The 22,002-nt window shown below is 36.9% G+C and overlaps 1 protein-coding gene across 2 annotated transcripts in view; it reads left to right on the plus strand.

Moving 5' to 3' along the window:
- LOC123542523 (lysophosphatidic acid phosphatase type 6-like) overlaps positions 1-6,449 on the plus strand; it is a 45,249-nt gene extending 38,800 nt beyond the window's left edge. For both annotated transcript variants that reach the window (XM_053530870.1, XM_053530869.1), the window contains exon 11: positions 1,098-6,449. In XM_053530870.1, coding sequence (XP_053386845.1) covers positions 1,098-1,174 — 77 coding nt within the window. In that variant the 3' untranslated portion in view covers positions 1,175-6,449. The remainder of the gene's footprint in view (positions 1-1,097) is intronic.
- Positions 6,450-22,002: the final 15,553 nt, after the last annotated feature.

Genomic DNA, 22,002 nt, shown 5'->3' on the forward strand with positions numbered 1-22,002 from the left:
CAGAATATTCGTCTTTATGAAATCTTGACTAAATTCTGAATTGGGTTATTTGAGATTAAAAACCACTAGATTACTTGATAGGAGAACCTTGTTAATTCCCAAAATGCCACATTTTCGGTTTGATCATTATAAATCTTTGTCTTAGTGTTTGTCTCTGTGAAATCTAGGTCAAGCTCATAAGTGGGATGATTGAGTTCAAAAGCTTAATTTCAAACTGCCATATCTTCTTTAGTAGAGTTGGAATTTTAAAAACTCTTTCCTCCTCATGAATTGCTGAATGATGGCTTTATACAAAGTCAAATTAGGTTTAGGCATTTCCTCCCCTTTAATAGACATTGTTATCTGTTTCTGAAAAGCATTATATTGTAATGTCTATCTGGAGGCATGCCCCTTTAAAGATTAAATAGCTTAAAAGATGTAATTTAGTAGAAAGTCACTAGTCAACACATTGTAATCTTTATCTCCTGGCTCGAAGGTAATACAACTAAGATTTTAAAATCTGAGACCAGTCTCAAAATGCCAGCATCTGATTGGTTGTTTTGGGGTACAATTTTGAAATTGACCAATGACAAGGTCTCATTCTAAGACTGGTCTCCAAATGCAAAGGCAGGGTTGAAAAATATTTTTCATGAGAAATTGAACAGAGATGTTGGAAGAAATTTGGCCTTGGCACTTAGTTTCTCGCTGGGAATAAAATACCACTAGTAGTAATTAAAAAAATAATTTTCATTTATAATATTTAATCTAAAGAATTTTTGGATCACTCTTGAGTCAACTTGTGTGGAAAACTATTTTTGGAAGTTATAAAACTGTCTCAAATTCCTAGAATCTGATTGGTTGTTTCTGAGCACTGTTTTGAAATTAATCAATCACAAGACTGTATTCTTAGACTGGTCTCAAAGCTGAAGCCAGAATTAGTTTTGTACAGCAAGGCTTTAACTAGGGACCTAAAAGTTCTGAAGATTTACTGTAAATGACATTATTCCTCTACAGCAAAGCTCCACTTAATATTTCATCCAGTCGATTTATGATTGAAATCTTATTTCCAAAAATAAAGAACTACTTTTATTAAAGAAATGATACTTGTAAACTTTCAGATGTGATGGCTCAAGAGAAAGGTGAGATCGAGGATAGCGAAGACAAGGAGAGGTCAGATACTCCTGCAGGAATGTAAAATGTGGGGAATGGGGGAGGAGCAAATGGTGTTATCCCTGCCTGGGTGTGTCTGTTTTTACATATCTGTGTAGATACACGAAACTTTATAAACAGTGGGAGTATTTTCATTTTCTATAAACAAGATTCGAGGTGAATAGAAAAATCAATGACTGCCAATCAGAGTGACATTGATTAGGCAAAGCACCTGCCCTCATGTTTTTATGCCAAGCAAGGGTATTTAAATAACAATCCTTGCCTTTTGACGGTGTTAAGGTTTTTTTTCTGTCATAAGCACATTTCACTTGCCATGTAAATTCTGCATTTGGTGGAAAACACAAGAAAAACCCTGAACATAGTGCACAGAAACTAGTATTGAGAGTCAAATACTTTGATATTACAGTGTTTTGCCTAACAGTATGAGAATGGTATCTTTTAGTGTTCTTTTTGTTGAAGTATGTATCAGAGGAAATTTTTTTTTAGAGCCACATTTGTAAGTAATTCCATAATTTTGAGATTTAAAGATACTTTTCTTTTTCTTTTGATGAACTAGAAAGAAAGCCAGTCTTTTCATTTTATGCAGGGTATATTGTGTATAGGATGGCATAGTTTTCATGACAGTTTTTAAACTGTGTTCTTCCTCATTGAACAATATTCAGGATTACATTCTTCAATTTTTACCAAAAATATTAAGCAGGGATTCCAATACTTAACTGATACCAAATTTTCTTGCTGCATCTGCGCAGTCCGGTCAGGATCCGTTCTGTTCGCTAACAGTTTCTTTAATTGCAATAGGCAAACAGCATGGATCCTGACCAGACTATGCGGATGCGCAGGCTGGTCTGGATCCATGCTGGTCGCAAATGCACTATGTTGGTTTTCTCATGGCGCGGCTCAAATGTTTGCTTTCTGAGAGAGATCTGTTAAATCAGTCGACCTCTAGATTTGTGTTGTTTTTATTATGCCCCTGAAGGGTGGCATATTAGTTTTCAACTGTCCATCCGTTCGTTCGTTCGTTCATTAGTTAGTTAGTTAGTTAGTTGGTTAGTTGGTTGGTTGGTTGGTTGGTTCGTTCGTTCGTTCGTTCGTTCGTCACAACGTTAACTTTTTGCATGAAGGCACTTTACTCGCGAACCACTGCACCCAGGACCTTCAAACTTCACGTGCTGATAGTACTTATTGAGTACACCCTCTCTACTGACTTTGGGGTCACCAGGTCAAAGGTCAAGGTCACAGGGGCCAATGTTAACTTTTTGCATGAAGGCACTTTACTCTTGAACCACTGCACCCAGGACCTTCAAACTTCACCTGCTGATAGTACTTATTGAGTACACCAACCCTACTGACTTTGAGAGCAAAGGTCAAGGTCACAGGGGCCAACGTTAACTTTTTGCATGAAGGCACTTTACTCGCGAACCACTGCACCCAGGACCTTCAAACTTCACGTGCTGATAATATTTTATGAGTACACCAACCCTTCTGACTTTGGGGTCACCAGGTCAAAGGTCAAGGTCACAGGGGCCAACGTTAACTTTTTGCATGAAGGCACTTTACTCGCGAACCACTGCACCCAGGACCTTCAAACTTCACACGCTGATAGTACTTATTGAGTACACAACCCCTACTGACATTGGGGTCACCAGGTCAAAGGTCAAGGTCACAGGGGCCAACCTTAAATTTTTGAATAAAGGCACTTTACTCGCGAACCACTGCACCCAGGACCTTCAAACTTCACACGCTGATAGTACTTATTGAGTACACCACTCCTACTGACTTTGGGGTCACCAGGTCAAAGGTCACGGTCACAGGGGCCAACATTAATTTTTTGCATGAAAGCACTTTACTCGCGAATCACTTCACCCAGGACCTTCAAACTTTACGTGCTGATAATATTTTATGAGTACACCAACCCTACTGACTTTGGGGTCACCAGGACAAAGGTCAAGGTCACAGGGGCCAATGTTAACTTTTTGCATGAAGGCACTTTACATGCGAACCACTGCACCCAGGACCTTCAAACTTCACCTGCTGATAGTACTTATTGAGTACACCAACCCTACTGACTTTGAGAGCAAAGGTCAAGGTCACAGGGGCCAACGTTAACTTTCTGCATGAAGGCACTTTACTCGCGAACCACTGCACCCAGGACCTTCAAACTTTACATGCTGATAATATTTTATGAGTACACCAACCCTTCTGACTTTGGGGTCACAAGGTCAAAGGTCAAGGTCACAGGGGCCAATGTTAACTTTTTGCATGAAGGCACTTTACTCACGAACCACTGCACCCAGGACCTTCAAACTTCACACGCTGATAGTACTTATTGAGTACACAACCCCTACTGACTTTGGGGTCACCAGGTCAAAGGTCAAGGTCACAGGGGCCAACGTTAAATTTTTGAATAAAGGCACTTTACTCGCGAACCACTGCACCCAGGACCTTCAAACTTCACATGCTGATAGTACTTATTGAGTACACCACTCCTACTGACTTTGGGGTCACCAGGTCAAAGGTCACGGTCACAGGGGCCAACATTAATTTTTTGCATGAAAGCACTTTACTCGCGAATCACTTCACCCAGGACCTTCAAACTTTACGTGCTGATAATATTTTATGAGTACACCAACCCTACTGACTTTGGGGTCACCAGGACAAAGGTCAAGGTCACAGGGGCCAATGTTAACTTTTTGCATGAAGGCACTTTACATGCGAACCACTTCACCCAGGACCTTCAAACTTCACACGCTGATAGTACTTATTGACTACACCACCCCTACTGACTTCGGGGTCACCAGGTCAAAGGTCAAGGTGCTGCGGGGGCATTTGTCACCATTAGTGACAGCTCTTGTTGTTATCTTGAAGTTAGGAAATATTTTTATTACTTAGTAATTGCAAGGAAAAAGTAAAATAATAATAAGTGATTCAGTGACTATAAACTCAGCAAATATATTTTTAAAAAATGGAAAAAATATATTGTGGAAGGAAAAGACATTGTTACATCTTGAGGTGAGCTCCTTCATTACTCAGACTGGAATGCTGAAAAAATAAAATATTGTGCTTTTATTTTCCAGGTAATATAAGTTAGCTTTCCGTGTTCTTAATATAAACATGTGTTCTCTTATTACTCTATTTAAAAGTCTTTGCATCCAGCACTAACATTTAAAATAAATGTAATATTTTACTACAGGTGTTATGTTAGAAGAAATTGTAAAACGTTTGTTTACGTTAATGCATGCAGCCAGTTGTAAGTTTAATAGTATTATAATGTTATAACATTTATCCCTTCCATACCTAAAGCATGCTAAAATGTATTGGTGTCTGATTGTCCTTTCACCCTTCTGTAGAATCAACATTTATTACACAAAACTTGTTTTGAACATATTTCTGAAATATCTAGGTCTGCAGCTATCAAATATGGAAATATCTGACATCCAAGGCATATACTGACACTTTTAGACAACATCAAAAAGGATTTTTTGATTGATTTGACGAAGTTCAAAAAAATCTCCATATACCCTTGCTCCGTTACAGACTCCTGTGGGATTTTGTGTTTTTTTCCGTGTGCAAATATTTGAAATATTTTGAAAATGCTGCATGACAGTGTAGATAAAAAACCTTGATTGGACTTGGTTTGCTATTTTACACTGTCCCTGTGGTTTTGGAAAACCCTGCCTTACACAAATGAGCTGTGCCATGAGAAAACCAACATAGTGGCTTTGCGACCAGCATGGATCCAGACCAGCCTGCGCATCCGCGCAGTCTGGTCAGGCTCCATGCTGTTCGCTTTTAAAGCCTATTGGAATTGGAGAAACTGTTAGCGAACAGCATGGATCCTGACCAGACTGCGCGGATGCGCAGGCTGGTCTGGATCCATTCTGGTCGCAAAGCCACTATGTTGGTTTTCTCATGACGCGGCTCAAATGGGCATTTAAGATCCTTGAAGTCTTTCCTTGCTAGGCAGGGAATCTTGTCTTGAATATGTTTGTGTACAGTTTTGTTTATAATGCAATATCACATCTAATAACTGAGGCATAGCTGTCAGTAACCCAATGTACTACCTCATCATGGGATAAATACTGCAGGAATATGAACAAATAAATGTAGTAACTTAAAAAGTAGTTCCAGAAGTCACCTTGTAGGGTGGCTGAATGTGTTAGTGAGTTGTTGAAAAATAATTTTCATTAACCCTTACCATGCTAGACATGATTGATTCTGCCTATGCGACCAGTGTAGATCATGATCTGCACTGTTCGCTATTCAGTCAGTATCTTTTTGGTATTCACCCCTGTACTGTAAAAATTGAAAAATGGACAATTCCATTATAGAAATTTAGCAGGGTAAGGGTTAAAGTTAACATGTTGCAAGTGGAGTGTTGTATTCCTTGTATATAGGGAACATTGTTTTATATAGATATTGTAGATATCAGCTTGCTGTGATAATTATTTTAAATTCATCTTTAAATGGACCTGCCTCACTATTTATGTTGATTGTTTTCTAAATTTATGCACTACTTTCTTTTGGAATAGTAAATATAAAATGAAAGGAAGTGATTCAGTAAGTACTACGTTGTGTCTATTTATTAGAAAACATCTGTGTAAGTCTTTGGAATAAAACACATTTGAAAGCATTAGACATGCAAAAATGTTAAATAAAAAGAATTAAGCTGTGCTTCAAACTCCTAAAATAGTAAACTTACTGTTTGATCTACCTTATTTGTAACCAGGTTTTTACTTGAAATGCGTCTTTGTTTTCACGATCATGATCATTCAGACGATTGGAGATGGCACATGTTGCAGAATTATAATAAATTATATATATATATACATATGTATATATATAATGATGCCATTTATACTGCCTAATATGTATAGCCTTGTGTAAAAAATGGGCAAAATTATAATCTAAAAAATATCGAGTTTTTACAGAATTTTTGCGTGGAAATATTGTTTTCATGCCACTTTAGATATCCTGAAATTCAAAACTCATCAAGATATTTTGAAAATTCAAAACATAACACACCCTCAGACCTGTTTGCAGTGATGTATAACATCGGTAGTATTGTACTGAATTGAAAGAAATATCAAATTGAATGAAAAAGCTTTGTTACAGAAAATTTAGATCAAACAGTAGGTAGTATTGTGTATGGTATTTGATATATAAAAAATATAAATTCTGCTCTTCATCTGGACGTATTAGTATAATCACTATAGCTAGAAAGTCACTTTGCAATACAACTGTGTAATTGTTTATTGTTCTTAGTTTACTTTTAATAATATACAAATTGAACAATAACACAATGTCTGCTTTTCTTTTTACCTTATCTGAGCACAAAGTGCTCAGACTGAGCTATTGTGATTATTCACAGTCTCTCATTTGTCCTTAGTCCAACTGTCCATATTTTTAGCTCACCTGAACCAAAGGTTCAGGGTGAGCTATTAGTATAGGGTGTATGGTCCGGCATCGGCGTCCAAATTTGGTCTGTAGCATCCTCGTGAGGTCCTCTATCAAGTTTGTTCAAATGGAGGCAGTTGGCCCCTTTTAGGGGCCACTAGAGCTAAAAATAGAAATATCTTTAAACAACTTCTTCTCATGAACCTCTTGATGGATCTTCATCAAACTTGGTCTGTAGCATCATTATAAGGTCCTCCCCCAAGTTTTTACAAATGGGGGCACATGGCCCCTTTTAGGGGCTGCTAGAGCTAAAAATAGAAATACCTTTTCATGAACCGCTTGATTGATCTTCATCAAACTTGGTCTGTAGCATCATTATATGGTTCTCTCCCAAATTTATTTAAATGGGGGCACTTGACCCCTTTTAGGGGCAGCTAGAGCTAAAAATAGAAATACATTTAAATGACTTATTTTCATAAACCTCTTGATGGATCTTCATCAAACTTGGTCTGTAGCATCATTATAACGTCCTTCCCAGAGTTTATACAAATGGGGGCACTTGGCCCCTAGCTAGAGCTAAAATACCTTCTCATGAACCGCTTGATTGATCTTCATCAAACTTTGTCTGTAGCATCATTATATGGTCCTCTCCCAAGTTTGTTCAAATGGGGGCACTTGGCCCTTTTTAGGGGCCACTAGATCTAAAAATAGAAATTATCTTTAAATGACTTCTTCTCATGAACCGCTTGTGGATCTTCATCAAACTTGGTCTGTAGCATCATTATATGGTCCTCTCCCAATTTTTAGCTCACTTGTTATATAGTGACAAGGTGAGCTTTTGTGATCGCGCAGCGTCCGTCATCCGTGTGTGCGTAAACTTTTGTTTTTGACCACTCTAGAGGTCACATTTTTTGTGGGATTTTATGAAATTTGGTCAGAATGTTCATCTTGATGATATCTAGGTCAGGTTCGAAACAGGGTCAACTGCGATCAAAAACTAGGTCAGTAGGTCTAAAAATAAGAAAACCTTGTGACCTCTCTAGAGGCCATACTTTTCAATGGATCTTCATGAAAGTTGGTCAGAATGTTCATCTTGATGATATCTAGGTCAGATTTGAAACCGGGACACGTGCCTTCAAAAACTAGGTCAGTAGGTCAAATAATAAAAGAAACCTTGTGACCTCTGTAGATGCCGTATTTTTCATTGGATCTGTATGAAAGTTGGTTTGAATGTTCATCTTGGTGATATCTAGGTCAAATTTGAAACTGGGTCAACTGCGTTCAAAAACTAGGTCAGTAGGTCTAAAAATAGAAAAACCTTGTGACCTCTCTAGAGGCCATACTTGTGAATGGATCTTCATGAAAATTGGTCTGAATGTGCATCTTGATGATATCTAGGTCAGGTTCGAAACTGGGTCACATGCCCTCAGTAACTAGGTCAGTAGGTCAAAAACCTTGTGACCTCTGTAGAGGCCATATTTTCATGGGATCTGTATGAAAGTTGGTCTGAGTGTTCATCTTGATGATATCTAGGTCAAGTTCAAAACTTGGTCACGTATTATTAATAACTAGGTCAGTAGGTCAAATAATAAAAAAACATTGTGACCTCTCTAGAGGCCATTGGATCTGTATGAAAGTTGGTTTGAATGTTCATCTTGATGATATCTAGGTCAAATTCGAAACTGGGTCAACTGCAGTTAAAAACTAGGTCAGTAGGTCTAAAAATAGAAAAACCTTGTGACCTCTCTAGAGGCCATACTTTTGAATGGATCTTCATGCAAATTGGTCAGAATGTTCACCTTGATGATATTTAGGTCAGGTTTGAAACTGGGTCACATGCTGTCAATAACTAGGTCAGTAGATCAAATAATAAAAAACCTTGTGACCTCTCTAGAGGCCATATTTTTCAATGGATCTTCATGAAAATTGGTTAGAATTTTTATCTTGATGATATCTAGGTCAGGTTCAACACTGGGTCACATGAGCTCAAAAACTAGGTCACAATGTCAAATAATAGAAAAAACGATGTCATACTCGGTTTAAAACTGGGTCATGTGGGGACAGGTGAGCGATTCAGGACCATCATGGTCCTCTTGTTTTCAAATGGGGTAATTGGCCCCTTTTAGGGGCTGCTAGAGCTAAAACTAGAAATTCTTTTAAACTACTACTTCTCATGAACCGCTTGATTGATCTTCATCAGACTTGGTATGTAGCATCATTATATGGTCCTCTCCCAAATTTGTTCATATTGGGGCACTTGGCGCCTTTTAGGGGCTGCTAGAGCTATAAAAAATAGAAATACCTTTAAACAACTTATCTTCATGAACCGCTTGATGGATCATCAAACTTGGTATGTAGCAGAATTATATGGTCCATTCCCAAATTTGTTCAAATGGGGGCACTTGGCCCCTTTTAGGGGCCGCTAGAGCTAAAAATAGAAATACATTTAAATGTCTTTTTTAATTTTATTTTTTTTTAACTTATCAAAATTCTTTTTTAAATTTAATACTTTGTCACAAGCAAGATCTAAGCAAGGTCTGTCTCGGGTGAGTGACTTAAGCCCATTTGGGCCTCTTGTTCTTCAAGCAACACTTTTTCTAAAAGCATTTGGTGGAAGTTGATGAAATTTGGTCGGATTTTCCTTGCCCAGTCCTCAACTAAAGTTGTTCAAAGAACTTTATTCCCTGCAGCACTCTGGTTGCCATGGCAATGAAAAAGAAAAAACTTCGATAGTTCGACAGAAATGTTGCTTCTGTAAACCTCTACCAGGTTTGTTCCTATTCATCACAAGACATGGCTGCTAGAGGGTGTGGTCACTTTTCCCATATAATTATAGTTTATACATAATTTATTTTAGGTTGATTGTGAAGTGATAAGTTCTACAACTTATATTAATCCTTTCGACACCTCATTCCTGATGGAATCCATCGCCACGAGGGTATGAGAGAAGAGGCCAGTTCCCTTTTAATGCTGAGCGCCAAGCAAGGGAGCTACTGGTACCATTTTTCACGTCTTTGGTATGACGCGGCCGGGGATCGAACCCGCGACCTCCCGCACTCGAAGCGGACGCTCTACCACTAGGCTATCGAGGCGGCCATATAATTATGTACAGTGGGAACTTTGAAAATCTTGCTGTTAGAAACTGCTGGTCCAATTTTCAAATAATTTCACAGAGGTGTCTCGGGTGATTCACTACCCAGATTATTTAAATTATTCTGTTTTGTTAAAAACATAGCCATCAGAAGGCATGTCCACTTTTCCATCGCAACTGTAATCAAATGATTCAGCTTGGCCCGGAATAGAGGCTGCCAGAGTTAAAAATAGACAGTTGAGTAACTTCTCATGAATTCATCAGTTCTTGGCAGAGTTATGACCCATTTTTTACTTAAATTGGTTGCTCATTCAATACCTTGAAAGGATTAAATGGACTAATTCAAGTACTAGGGTATGTAACTATGTACAGGCCAAGTTCGATTTCAATAATAAACTACCAGTTTTTGGCAGAATGACTCAGAATTGTGTAAAATGCATATGTCCATTTGATAACATCTGGAAGGATGAATGGATTGAATTTATTTTTGGAGCACATGTTACAGGTCAAGTTAGGTTTTAGTTACAGTTCACCAAGTTTTGGTAGAGTTATGGTCCCTTTTCCACTTTTTTGACCATTTCATAACTCTTGAATGAATGGATAGATAGATTGAATTCATTTTATGAACACACTAAGCAGTGATAAGGTGGCTTTTATGAATTAAAAACAAAAAAAATGTCCGAAGAATGACAGTTCATTACTTATTGAATCCTTAAATGAGCCGTGCCATGGGAACACCAACATAGTGGCTTTGCGACCAGCATGGATCCAGACCAGCCTGCGCATCCGCGCAGTCTGGTCAGGATCCATGCTGTTCGCTAACAGTTTCTCCAATTCCAATAGGCTTTAAAAGCGAACAGCATGGAGCCTGACCAGACTGCGCGGATGCGCAGGCTGGTCTGGATCCATGCTGGTCGCAAACCCACTATGTTGGTTTTCCCATGGCACGGCTCAAATACAAAAGTATATGATCATAAGATACAGGCTTAGTTCAATTTTAATGACAGTCAACCAGTTCATTAAACTATCTTGAAACCAAACATTTTCACATGTGACTTGGCCACACGTGTGATATTGCATCTGTAGACGAATAAATATATCATAGAACAAAAAGTCACCTTTTTATGTTTTTATATTTATAAGGTAAGGGTGAAGCGGGGGAGTTCGGGTGTCCCCTAGGATAGACAGACAGACAGATTTATTTCGATAATTGAGCAAACATAACATAGTTACAATACATGCATATAATAAAATTTATAATCACATATAAAAGTTGTCATATGAAGTAATGTGTTATGAACTATGTCAGTCACATCAATATCAAGCATGACACAAGAAAGAGAAAAAAATCTCTTATTTCCATTGTGGTCCTTGGTACCAATGGTTTGACATAGAGAGGCATGAAACATTAACATGAATATATATAGAAAAATTACCGAGTTCATTATTATAAAATAACGTATATGTTATGCATATGTAATTATAATTGCTCAATTTATGATTCTTAATTAAATGAAAGACATATGAATAAATAGACACCAATATCACATCAATATCACAGTACATTGTAAAAATATAATTTCTTAAAAAAATGCATTACAACCAGGGACTAGATAACAGAAAGAACACATAAGTTCAGCAATGAAGCTTATCGTTAAGAAAGTGGTCCTTTACCGCCCTTTTAAAACTAGATATGTTGGGCAGTTGTCTTATGTGGGGACGCAGCATGTTCCATAACTTGCAGCCCAAGTAGGAAAAAGATTTTAGGCCAAAGCCTTTAACTTTCGGTGGCACAAATGGCCCATTTTGGCTAGATCTAGTTTGGTATGGGTGAACAGAATCCTGTTTAACGATATGATGACCCATGTAATCAGGGGATTGACCATTTTTTATTTTAAAAACATGACAAAGAGTAATTTGTTCAACTCTTCTGGAAACGGGTAACCAGTCTAGGGAAATAAAATGATGTTGTTCAATATGACATCTGTGTTCCAAGTTCAATACAAATCGGATCAGTTTATTTTGTGTAACCTGTAGTTTGTCCTTCCAAAATTTTGTTAAACCAGGATACCAAAATGAACAAGCATAGTCAAAATGGCATTGAATAAGGGATAAAACCAAAAGTCTTTTAGTATGTTCATTAAGATAGGCCTTCTTTCTATAAAGAAATTTTAACCTGGCATTAGCTTTCTATATAATGGAACTAGCCATAGATTCACCAGTTAAACTCTGATCTAAGGTTGCACCCAAGTATTTGACAGCTGAGGTAGGATTAATAATTTGACCATTACACTTTGTATTAAGGTCCCTATTAGTCCTAAGTTTAGGCTTGGAACCAAATATAATAAATTCAGTTTTACCCAGATGTAGAGACAATTTATTATCAATTAACCATTGACTAACCATTTCAAGATCTTTAGCTAGATCATTTTCAATAGATGACTTAGTTTTACCAGAGGCCATTATAGCAGAATCATCAGCATAGAGTAACAGGTTATTTTCAACCACTGCAGACATATCATTCACATAAATTAAAAACAAAAGAGGTCCTAGTATTGACACTGGCGGAACACCAAAAGTAATTTTACAAGGCTTAGAAAAGGTTCCAGAGACATCTACAAGTTGTTGTCTGTCAGATAAATATGATCTGAACCAACGTAATACATCAGGGCCAAGACCAAGGCCTTCAAGTTTCATAAGAAGGATAGAATGATCCACAGTGTCAAATGCCTTCTAGAGATCAAGTAAAATCATGCCTATGAGATGACCTTTATCCATTTCAAACTTGATGTAATCAGAAAGATGTATGAGACATGTATCAGGATGGGGGGATGGGTGGTGTGGGAGGGGGAGTTAACAAGTCAAATTTAATTTGGAACATTCACCTAGAAGTTATGTAAATGTTATTGTATAAAAGATACAATAACAACTGTACAACTAAAAAAAAATTGAATAAATTATTAAATGTTGAATTTGCTTGATCGACTCTGTTTATATCAAGAAATTAGGACTTGATTTACTTGGTCATATTCATGTAAACATAGAGAAAGCTAGAGTTATTGCTGAAGCTGATTGATACTCACAGACGTAGCTTTTATACAGGGAAAATAAAAATATAAACTTCAGGAACTTTGACTTTCAAGTGTGACCTTGACCTTTGACCAAGTGGCATGGGTTGTGCATTCTGTCGTCCTAATAAAATTTGCAATTTGATAGCTCAACAAACATCCTTTCAGTGGTTAAGAAGGTATGAAGCGGACATTAATGTTAGCTACTAGTATTGGATCATTGACCTCATAAGTGTGATCTTGACCTTGAACCTAATGACCTGTGTTGTTTACTCTGCATGACGTCTGGGTATGGTTAACAAATGATGTTTATTAAACTGATTTAGAAGATACGGAATGGACACGAAATTAAGCTATTTGATCTTTGTCATTAAATATGACTGGCATTTGACTTTGTGACCATGGACATGTGCTCAGAAAGTGATTTTGATGAGGTAAATAGTTGATGCCAGTTGCTTAAAAAATCTTTCCAGCAGTTTAGATGATATGGAGCACACGTGAAGTAAAGCAGTTTGAACTTCGACCTTTAAGTGTGACCTTGACCTTGGACGTATATACCTGGATTGCAAGCTCTACACGTCTTCTTCATGAGGTTAATAATTGATGCTGATCAGCTTCATAGCGGTTTCGGACACGACTCTAAACTATTTGACATTTGACCTCCAAGTGAGACATCGAACACGGGTGTGTGCGTTGCACGTCGTCTTGATGAAGCAAATATTTGATGCTTAGTTTTATAAAAATCTTCCTAGTGGTATTGAAGATATATGGCGGACACGAAGTTAAGTATTTCGACCTTTAAGTGACATTGACCTTGAACCTAGCGACCTGGGTTGTGCGCTCTGCACGTCGGCTTGATAATGTTAATAATAAATGCTAGTTGTGTGAAAATCTTCCCAGCATTTAATGAGATATGGACCGGACGCGAAATTAAACTATTTTACATTTGACGTCCAACTGTGACCTTGACCTTGGACCTAGTGACCTTGATTATGTGCTCTTTATGTCGTCTTGATGAGGTTAACAACTGTTGTTTGTTTTATGAAAATCGTTCAAACGGTTTAGACAATATTTAATGGTCACGCACGTTAAGTTATTTGACTTTTGACCGCGAAGTGTGACTTTTCTTTTGGTCCTAGTGACCTGGGTTGTGCGCTCTGCTTATGGTCTTAATGAGGTTAATAATCAATGCTCTTTTTATGAAAAGAGTAAAGAAAATATGGAGCGGAAACAATGGACGGGCGAACAATGCTTGACTCTAATATAGACCCATATACTTGGGGAAACAAGTTAGCCATTCTTCATATCTCTGTAATGGGCCGCCGTGACCAAGTGGTTAAGGTCACTGACTGAATCACTTGCCCCATACCGATATGGGTTCGAGCCTCCCTTGGGGCTTTGAATTCTTCATGTGAGAAAGTCATCCAGCTGGCTTACGGAATTTCGGTGGTTCTACCCAGGTGCCCGCCCGTGATGAAATATGAACGGAGGGGCACCTGGGTTCTTCCTCCACCATCAAAGCTGGAACATCACCATATTATCTATACTTGTGTCGGTGCGACGTTGAACAAAGAGATAATATCTCTGCCCGGTGTTTGTGTGGACTCGTTCTGCATCATGTTGATAGAATCAAATTGACTCATTGTGCCTCAATGTATTTATGGCTATGTAATACATGTGTCGCTTTTCGTTCTCAAGACACTATTGCCTTTAATGGCCATTTACATTTGTTTCTCTAGACAAAAATTGTACTGAACAGTCTTCTTAGTCGCAGGTTGACTGTTTTCATAAAATTTAATCACCATATTGTTCTTTTATGTTTAGTGTATGGTTTGGTTCAAATGTGACCTTTCAAGCAAGATAAAATGGAAAATGGTATTTTAAATATATTTTACTACATTATGGACAATAGAAGTATATATAAATAATATATATATGAACAATTGAAAGAGCTTTTTAACCGAACAAGAAATATTTTTGTTACTATGCACAAACATATTTACTTACTATAGTATTGGCGATATTTGTTTATAAATTTCACATAAATTTACATAGGCATTAAAGAGGCTTGCCTCACAATTATGTATTTTTTTTAAGTTAAGAAATCACTTTTATTGAATTATATTAATTGAAGTGATCAAGTACCTTCTATTTATGTATAAACCTGGCACCCGTGTAAATATGTAGAAAAGCTGCCTGCTGCCACACAGTAAAAACTTGATGTACAATCGGGAAAAAATTTCAAATATCAACTTAAATAAAATTGAATTTGATATTTTTCATGTTTTATAAACATTGTGATTCATTTTGAAAATTTTGGTATCCTGATATAGATTTAGAGACATGCGACTCCAACAAGAAACGAAGGGACCTCCGTGACCAAGTGGTTAAGGTCACTGACTTCCTGTCATTTGCCCTTCAATTCTTGACCTCGAAAACTTACTTACCGTTAAGAATTCTTTCATGTGAGGAGGCTAGAAAGCTTCTTTACGGAAGGCGGGTGGTTCTATCCGGGTGGCCGCTTGTGTCTAAAAAATATGTCCGGAGGTGTACCTTGGGTCTTCATCAAAAGCTGGAAAGCCGCTATATGACCTAAATTTTGTCGGAATGAGATAAAACCAACAAAAAAAAAAAAAACAAAACAAAAAAAAAAAAAAAACAACAAAAACAACAAAAAACAAGAAATGGTAGATAAACGCTGATTTTATAATAGATAGAATGTAAAATTATAAGATCCATATTTGATTTTATTTTTCTTCCATTCCTTTCCCCAGTGTGTATGTCAGCCGCTATATACAACTTGACAGCTAGTTTGCTGTGCAAACTGATACTGTGCGATAATGATATTGGCCTAATCGGATCTTGGAAGTGTACAAGTGACTTACTTCGCAGTATGTTATACATTTCTCATGACGTTTTTGCTAAAAGAATAGTTAGAAATGAAAATTACGAAGATATTCTTGGCATCGCTCTTTTAGTGAATATCAAATGATGAAATATTCTTTATTTTTTCTGCTTTTATACGGGTATAAACCACATTGGGACTTCTTGCATATCCATGAATCGCGCTATCGATTCTTGGATGATTTACAAGAAGTCACGATGTGGATTATACCCGTATAAACGCAAAAAAAAGCTTTTAATTCTTATATTATTTTTTACAGTAGCTTGCAACAAAAATAAGTGGTTTACTTTCCATGAGTACCAGAAAATAAAACAAATGTCAGGATATTGATCTTTTCAACATCTAAACAGAACAGCCAAAAAGACCCATCCACGTTCAGTTGTAATTCATTTTCCGATCCAGTGAAAACCCATATAGTCGTGTCGATTCAGTTTTGATCTTTAAACTGGGAAAAAAACGTTTGAGCTGAAATTTACTGTTCTTTTGAAATTTTGGTGTCCAATTTTTAAAGATTTTCGAACGACTCAATTTTGTTCATGTTTCTTGTAACGTGAAATATCGCGGAAAGGACCATCCTTGATATCGTTACACCAATGTTGTTTATACGAAAATAAATGCTTTTTCTTTCCCTACAAAATATGTATAGTGAATGTAAATATCCAGTGTTAAAATATTCAGTATTGGAATATTCATTCTTTGAAAAATTAAATGTTAGAATATTCTTTGTTGAAATATTTATTGTTAGAAATGTTCAGTGTTGAAATATTCGGTGTTGAAATATTCAGTGTTGAAATATTCAGCGTGTAATCATTCAATCTCGAATCATTCAGTGTTGACTAAATTGGTGTTGAAATAATCATTGTTGAAATATTCAGTTTTGAAATATTCAGTGTTTGAATTGTCAATGTTGATATATTTAGTGTTGAAATATTCAGTGTTGGCAAATTTACTGATGATGAAATATTCATTGCTATGTTTTAAAATGTTCAAGCTGATTCATATTCATTGTTGAAATAATCAGTGCTGAAATATTAAATGTTGAAATATATATTGTTTGAAATATTCAATGTTTATCTGGATTGTGATGATAACAATGGAATGATGTATGAAAAGGTTCACTTGTACGAATAGATTACTGTCGGTAAATGGCTAAATTTGAACTTTTGATGTCTATTCGGTCAAATGTCATGGACATACAGGCATTTGGACTGAACATGGTTTTCAATGAATTGTTAGAGAAAACATGTCTGCAATCCTGAAAATTGACCTGTTATTTACGTATGGTCTGCAGATACGCCATCTTCATGTATAGTTTGAATTTTAAAAGTTCAAAGATGTAGACGCCGAGCTCAGTAGCTGAAAATCTCTTGTACAGTACTTACAGCTGCTTAATATTCAGTGTATATACCCAGTACCAGTAATCTCCAGTAGATAAATGTATGTGCGTCTGATGTGTCGTAGAAGTGCAAAACAATTACCATACATGAAAAAAAACATGATTATTTACGTGAGCAATAATTCTCAGTAAAGTACTATCTTTTGAGGCTTGAGCCCACATTTTCACAGTTAATGTTGTATACCAGATTGGAGTAATCAACACAAAGTACATTTGTGAATGGAAATTTATACGTACAGATCGTTGGTTTATTTTGTCAGTATTACTATGACATTAACACAGGAACTTTTGTGAGACAAGCCCCAGGTGCATACTGATGGAAGTCTGATGAAACAGCAACCGAAACTTATTTCAGTGATTGCTATCAGGTGTTTTCTGATTGTCACTCCGCCATTATTTATCTTTTTTCTTAGATCTTACCCTATAACACAATAGTGATTTATGTGTTTATTTTTGTGTTTTCTATGCAGTTAAATATCACGTAATGTTTTCACCTCCTAAAAAACCAGAAGTTTGTATAACTTACCACAACCCGCCACAAATTCTTTCCACTTCAAGGAAATGTTCTTCATGTTACAAATATTTCTTCACTGTTTCGCAAAGATTTTAAATGTCAGTCTACAAGAGAAATAATGTAAGCACCTGTGTATCTTGAGCATTCCAGACTGCGCATGCGTGCAATACATTTTCCGGTGTATGATATATAAAATATAAAACGAAAACATAACAAAGGCCTAAGCAACAGTAAAACACACAGAAATTTTCACACCATGATATACACAACAATACCAGGGATAACACATATAAGATAAACCAAAGGTTTCCCTTATTTCCAAATTGCAATCCCTGTTATTGGTTTCATGACACAGCCTTGAGTCATGTTATCATAATAATACTATCAAATATTGCACTAACCTATGCGGTATATATCAAAAATATAATACAGACAAAAAATACCATTCTACTTACAACTAAAACTAATTTAGAATACCAAAGCATAAAAGAATAGTTCAATGAATTACAAGAATTACTAATAAACACCCAGGCACTGCAAACTGTACATTGAATGGACTTTAGTTTATACTAATTTGTTTTAGCCCGATTGCGATGAAAGCTTGAAGCATCTTGGAACCACTTTCGAGTCCGCTTCCCGGAAAAGCCAGTACTGGTGTCAAATGAGAAGTCATGGTCGTGACCCTAGTTGAACTCGAACCCACGACCCCTGGATTGAGCGGTCGACACATTGTCTATAAGACCACCGCTCCATAAATGGGCTTTCACGGCCCTTGCAAATTTGAAAGAGAAAGTAATATTTCTATGGTCTTGTGAATTTTATTCCATAAAGATATACTCGATAGAGCAAATGGAAGACTGCCGTTTAGGTCAATACAAGACGTAAAAAAAATTGTTTAAATCATTATAATTTATCATGCATATTAAAAAATAAAATAATTTGCAGTTACTGTAGCCAAATGGTGCCGAGAATAAGTCCTGGATTTTTATGACAGATGTTTTATTTCAAATGTTTATATTGACATCAGTTGAATTTCTAAAGGTAAAACCGTATTCTTACTTTAAGATGCACTTAAACAGACTCTTATAAATAATTAGAGTTTCAATAATGGGGACTATGGAAAGTATACATTCAGATGACATTCATTTTACACGTATGTTTAGCTACTCTGCGTCCGTGGTCCGTCCGTCATTCCGTCCGCCCGTCTGTCCGTTAACAATTTCTCGTTATCGCATCTCCTCAGAAACTACTGGGGGGATTTTGACCAAACTTTGTCAGAATGATGTAATGGTACTCTAGTTGTGTCCCCCTGAAAATCAGACTGGTTCAACAATTATTGAGTGAGTTATGGCCCTTTGTTTATTTTTATAATTTACATAGATTTATATAGGGAAATTTTTTGAAAATCTTCTTGTCCAAAACCACAGAGCCTAGGGCTTTGATATTTGGTATGAAGCATCATCTATAGTCCTCTACCAAGATAATTCAAATTATATCCCTGGGGTCAAATATGGCCCCGCCCCGGGGTCACATGGTTTATATAGACTTATATAGGGAAAAGCTTTGAAAAATCTCTTGTCCAAAACCACAGGGCCTAGGGCTTTGATATTTTGCATGTGACACCATCTGGTGGTCTTCTACTAAGATCGTTCAAATTATCCCCCTAGGGTCAAATATGGCCCCACCCTGGGGGTCTCATGGTTTATATAGACTTATATAGGGAAAAACTTTGAAAATCTTCTTGTCCAAACCACAAAGCCTAGGGCTTTGATATTTGTTATGTAGCATCATCTTGGGTCTCTCAAGTTTGTCAATGGTTAATATTTTAGCGAATGGTTCAATACTTACAATCACAAATCGCAAAAGCTTAGGATAGGATCGAAAGCCTAAGGCTTATATAGATCTTTTCCTGGAAAGTTTGTTCAAATTATCCCGCTAGAGTCAAATATGGCCCCGCCCCCGGGGTCACATGGTTCATATAGACTTATATAGGGAAAAGTTTTAAAATCTTCTTGTCAATAACCTACAACATTCAAATTTGGACCACATGTATAGTTTTGAGTGGCAAGATGAACATTGACATGAGTTGACCTTGATTTTGACCTAGTGACCAACTTTCACATTTCTGTAGCTACAGCCTTCAAATTTGGACCACATGCATAGTTTTGTGCACCGGAAAAAACTTTGACCTTGACATTGACCTAGTGACCTACTTTCACATTTTTTGAAGATAAGGCTTCAAATTTGGACCACATGCATAGTCTTGTGTTCTGAAATGAAATTTGACCTTAATTTTGACCTAGTGACCTACTTTCACATTCATTTCTCAAGTTACAGCCTTCAAATTTGGACCACATGCATAGTTTTGTGTACCGAAAAAAACTTCGACCTTGACATTGACCTAGTGACCTACTTTCACATTTCTCAAGCTCAAGCTACAAGCTTCAAATTTGGACCACATGCATAGTTTTGTGTACCGAAAAAAACTTTGACCTTGACATTGACCTAGTGACCTACTTTCACATTTTCGAAGGTACAGGCTTCAACTTTGGACCACATGCATAGTTTTGTGTTCCGAAATGAAATTTGATCTTGATTTTGACCTAGTGACCTACTTTCACATTTCTCAAGTTACAGCCTTCAAATTTGGACCACATGCATGGACCACATGCACAGTGATGTGTACTGAAATGAAATTTGACCTTGAGCTAGTCTTGAAATTTGGAACAATCAAAAATGGCTCAATGGGGGGCGCCAAGATCACTCTGTGATCTCTTGTTACCACATCCATTTATTGAAATTTCTTATCAGCATCAAAGATATAATCATTTCTTGTGCATAAGGGCTTAGTATATGAAGTGATAAATTTACCAGATCTCTGTTATCACCTTAAGATGTGACACCAACAAACCAACATTTTCCGAAAACAGCTGCTTCCCGGAGAAGAAACTATTCAGTGAGCCACGTCATGAGAAAACCAACATAGTGCGTTTGCGACTAGCATGGATCCAGATCAGCATCCGCGCAGCCTGGTCAGGATCCATGCTGTTCGCTAATGGTTTTTCTAATTGCAATTTGCTTTGAAAGCGAACAGCGGATGCGCAGGCTGGTTTCTTCTTAAGATGTAGAGATGTTTGCATGTACGGTTATAAATACATAATTTCTATGTAATTTTAATCTCGTTGTACATACTCATTCAACACGAAGGTACGCCTACTGGTTCCATTGCGAAAAACCTACATACATACCTATAGAGCAAAATCTATCTCGGGTTATTCTGCAATAACCCACGCGCATGAAATGACGTCATCTGATCTAGGTGCTTACAAAGGGGTCCGACACGTGTGGGTCACCTTAATATGGCATAATAAATATTCCTAAGGCACTGGGGGCAAAAACATTCGGGTCAGTAGATATATAACTGTGACCAGGGAAATTGCTCTTTATGGACCCTTCAACTACCTCACTCAACAAAACCCCCAAAATGTTTAACACGCTTCGTTGCATCCATTGTTTCTCTGTGTGAATTACAGGGCTATGCATTGCCACTCAACTACGTGATATATTTTTACGCATAAGAACTCAAAACACGGGTTATTCTACGATAAACCACACTTGGGAACTTATTATTTCTTAAATATTGTCTTAGGATTTTGTTCAGAAATAACAAAGTTATCACTGTTCTTTGAAGTTTGCTGCTGTCAAATTCAGCTAAGATACAACACTGAAATAGATTTTTTTTGCCACCGAAGAGGCTTTATGTAAAATGTGTGCGTTTTATTGGTAGGATTTTCACATGTATGAACACCAGAAATTAATTCTTATAGAAATTACCTACCCGCAGAAATAACCAGTTATACAGTAATTCACATTAAACTTTTCTAAAAATCTTTCGTCGTCAGTATCCATTGACTGGTTGATGATTAATAAAATCTGTAAAAAGATCCTTTTCAAGTTTCTTCTTGATTGGAACTCTATTGTTTTAGTTTAGTTCCATAGATAACAGTTCTGTGCGGACGATGTATAGACAATTTAAAGCCTCATTTGGTCATAAATGTTATCTTGATTTTTACGAAGAAGCCTAAGATTTTTTATAGACTACCTATACGTCTGGCCCCATGTGGTTCTGGGACGGTCTGTGTATGAAAAGAATTGGAACCACTGTCTTACCCTTGCATGATCGTAAGAGGCGACTAATAGGGTCTTAACACTTGGTTTTGCTGTAACTCTGTGATTCCAGCAGGTATACAAATTTTGATTCCATACCTCATGTTTTTATTTCGATGTAAATGAGATGTGAAACCAAAATTTGTAGTCCTGTTTGGCGCCATATTACCTATACTGTATTGGTGCGCCGTAAACCCCAAATCAAATCAAACGTATACATCTGTGCATCCGTTACGAATACAGACTGGTAGATATAGTGGTAATAGTATACCCAAACACGAACGACGTTGTTTAGTTTGTAATACAAATGAGCCATGC

The sequence above is a fragment of the Mercenaria mercenaria genome, chromosome 19, assembly GCF_021730395.1.
Source record: "Mercenaria mercenaria strain notata chromosome 19, MADL_Memer_1, whole genome shotgun sequence".
In the NCBI taxonomy this organism is placed as follows: domain Eukaryota; kingdom Metazoa; phylum Mollusca; class Bivalvia; order Venerida; family Veneridae; genus Mercenaria; species Mercenaria mercenaria.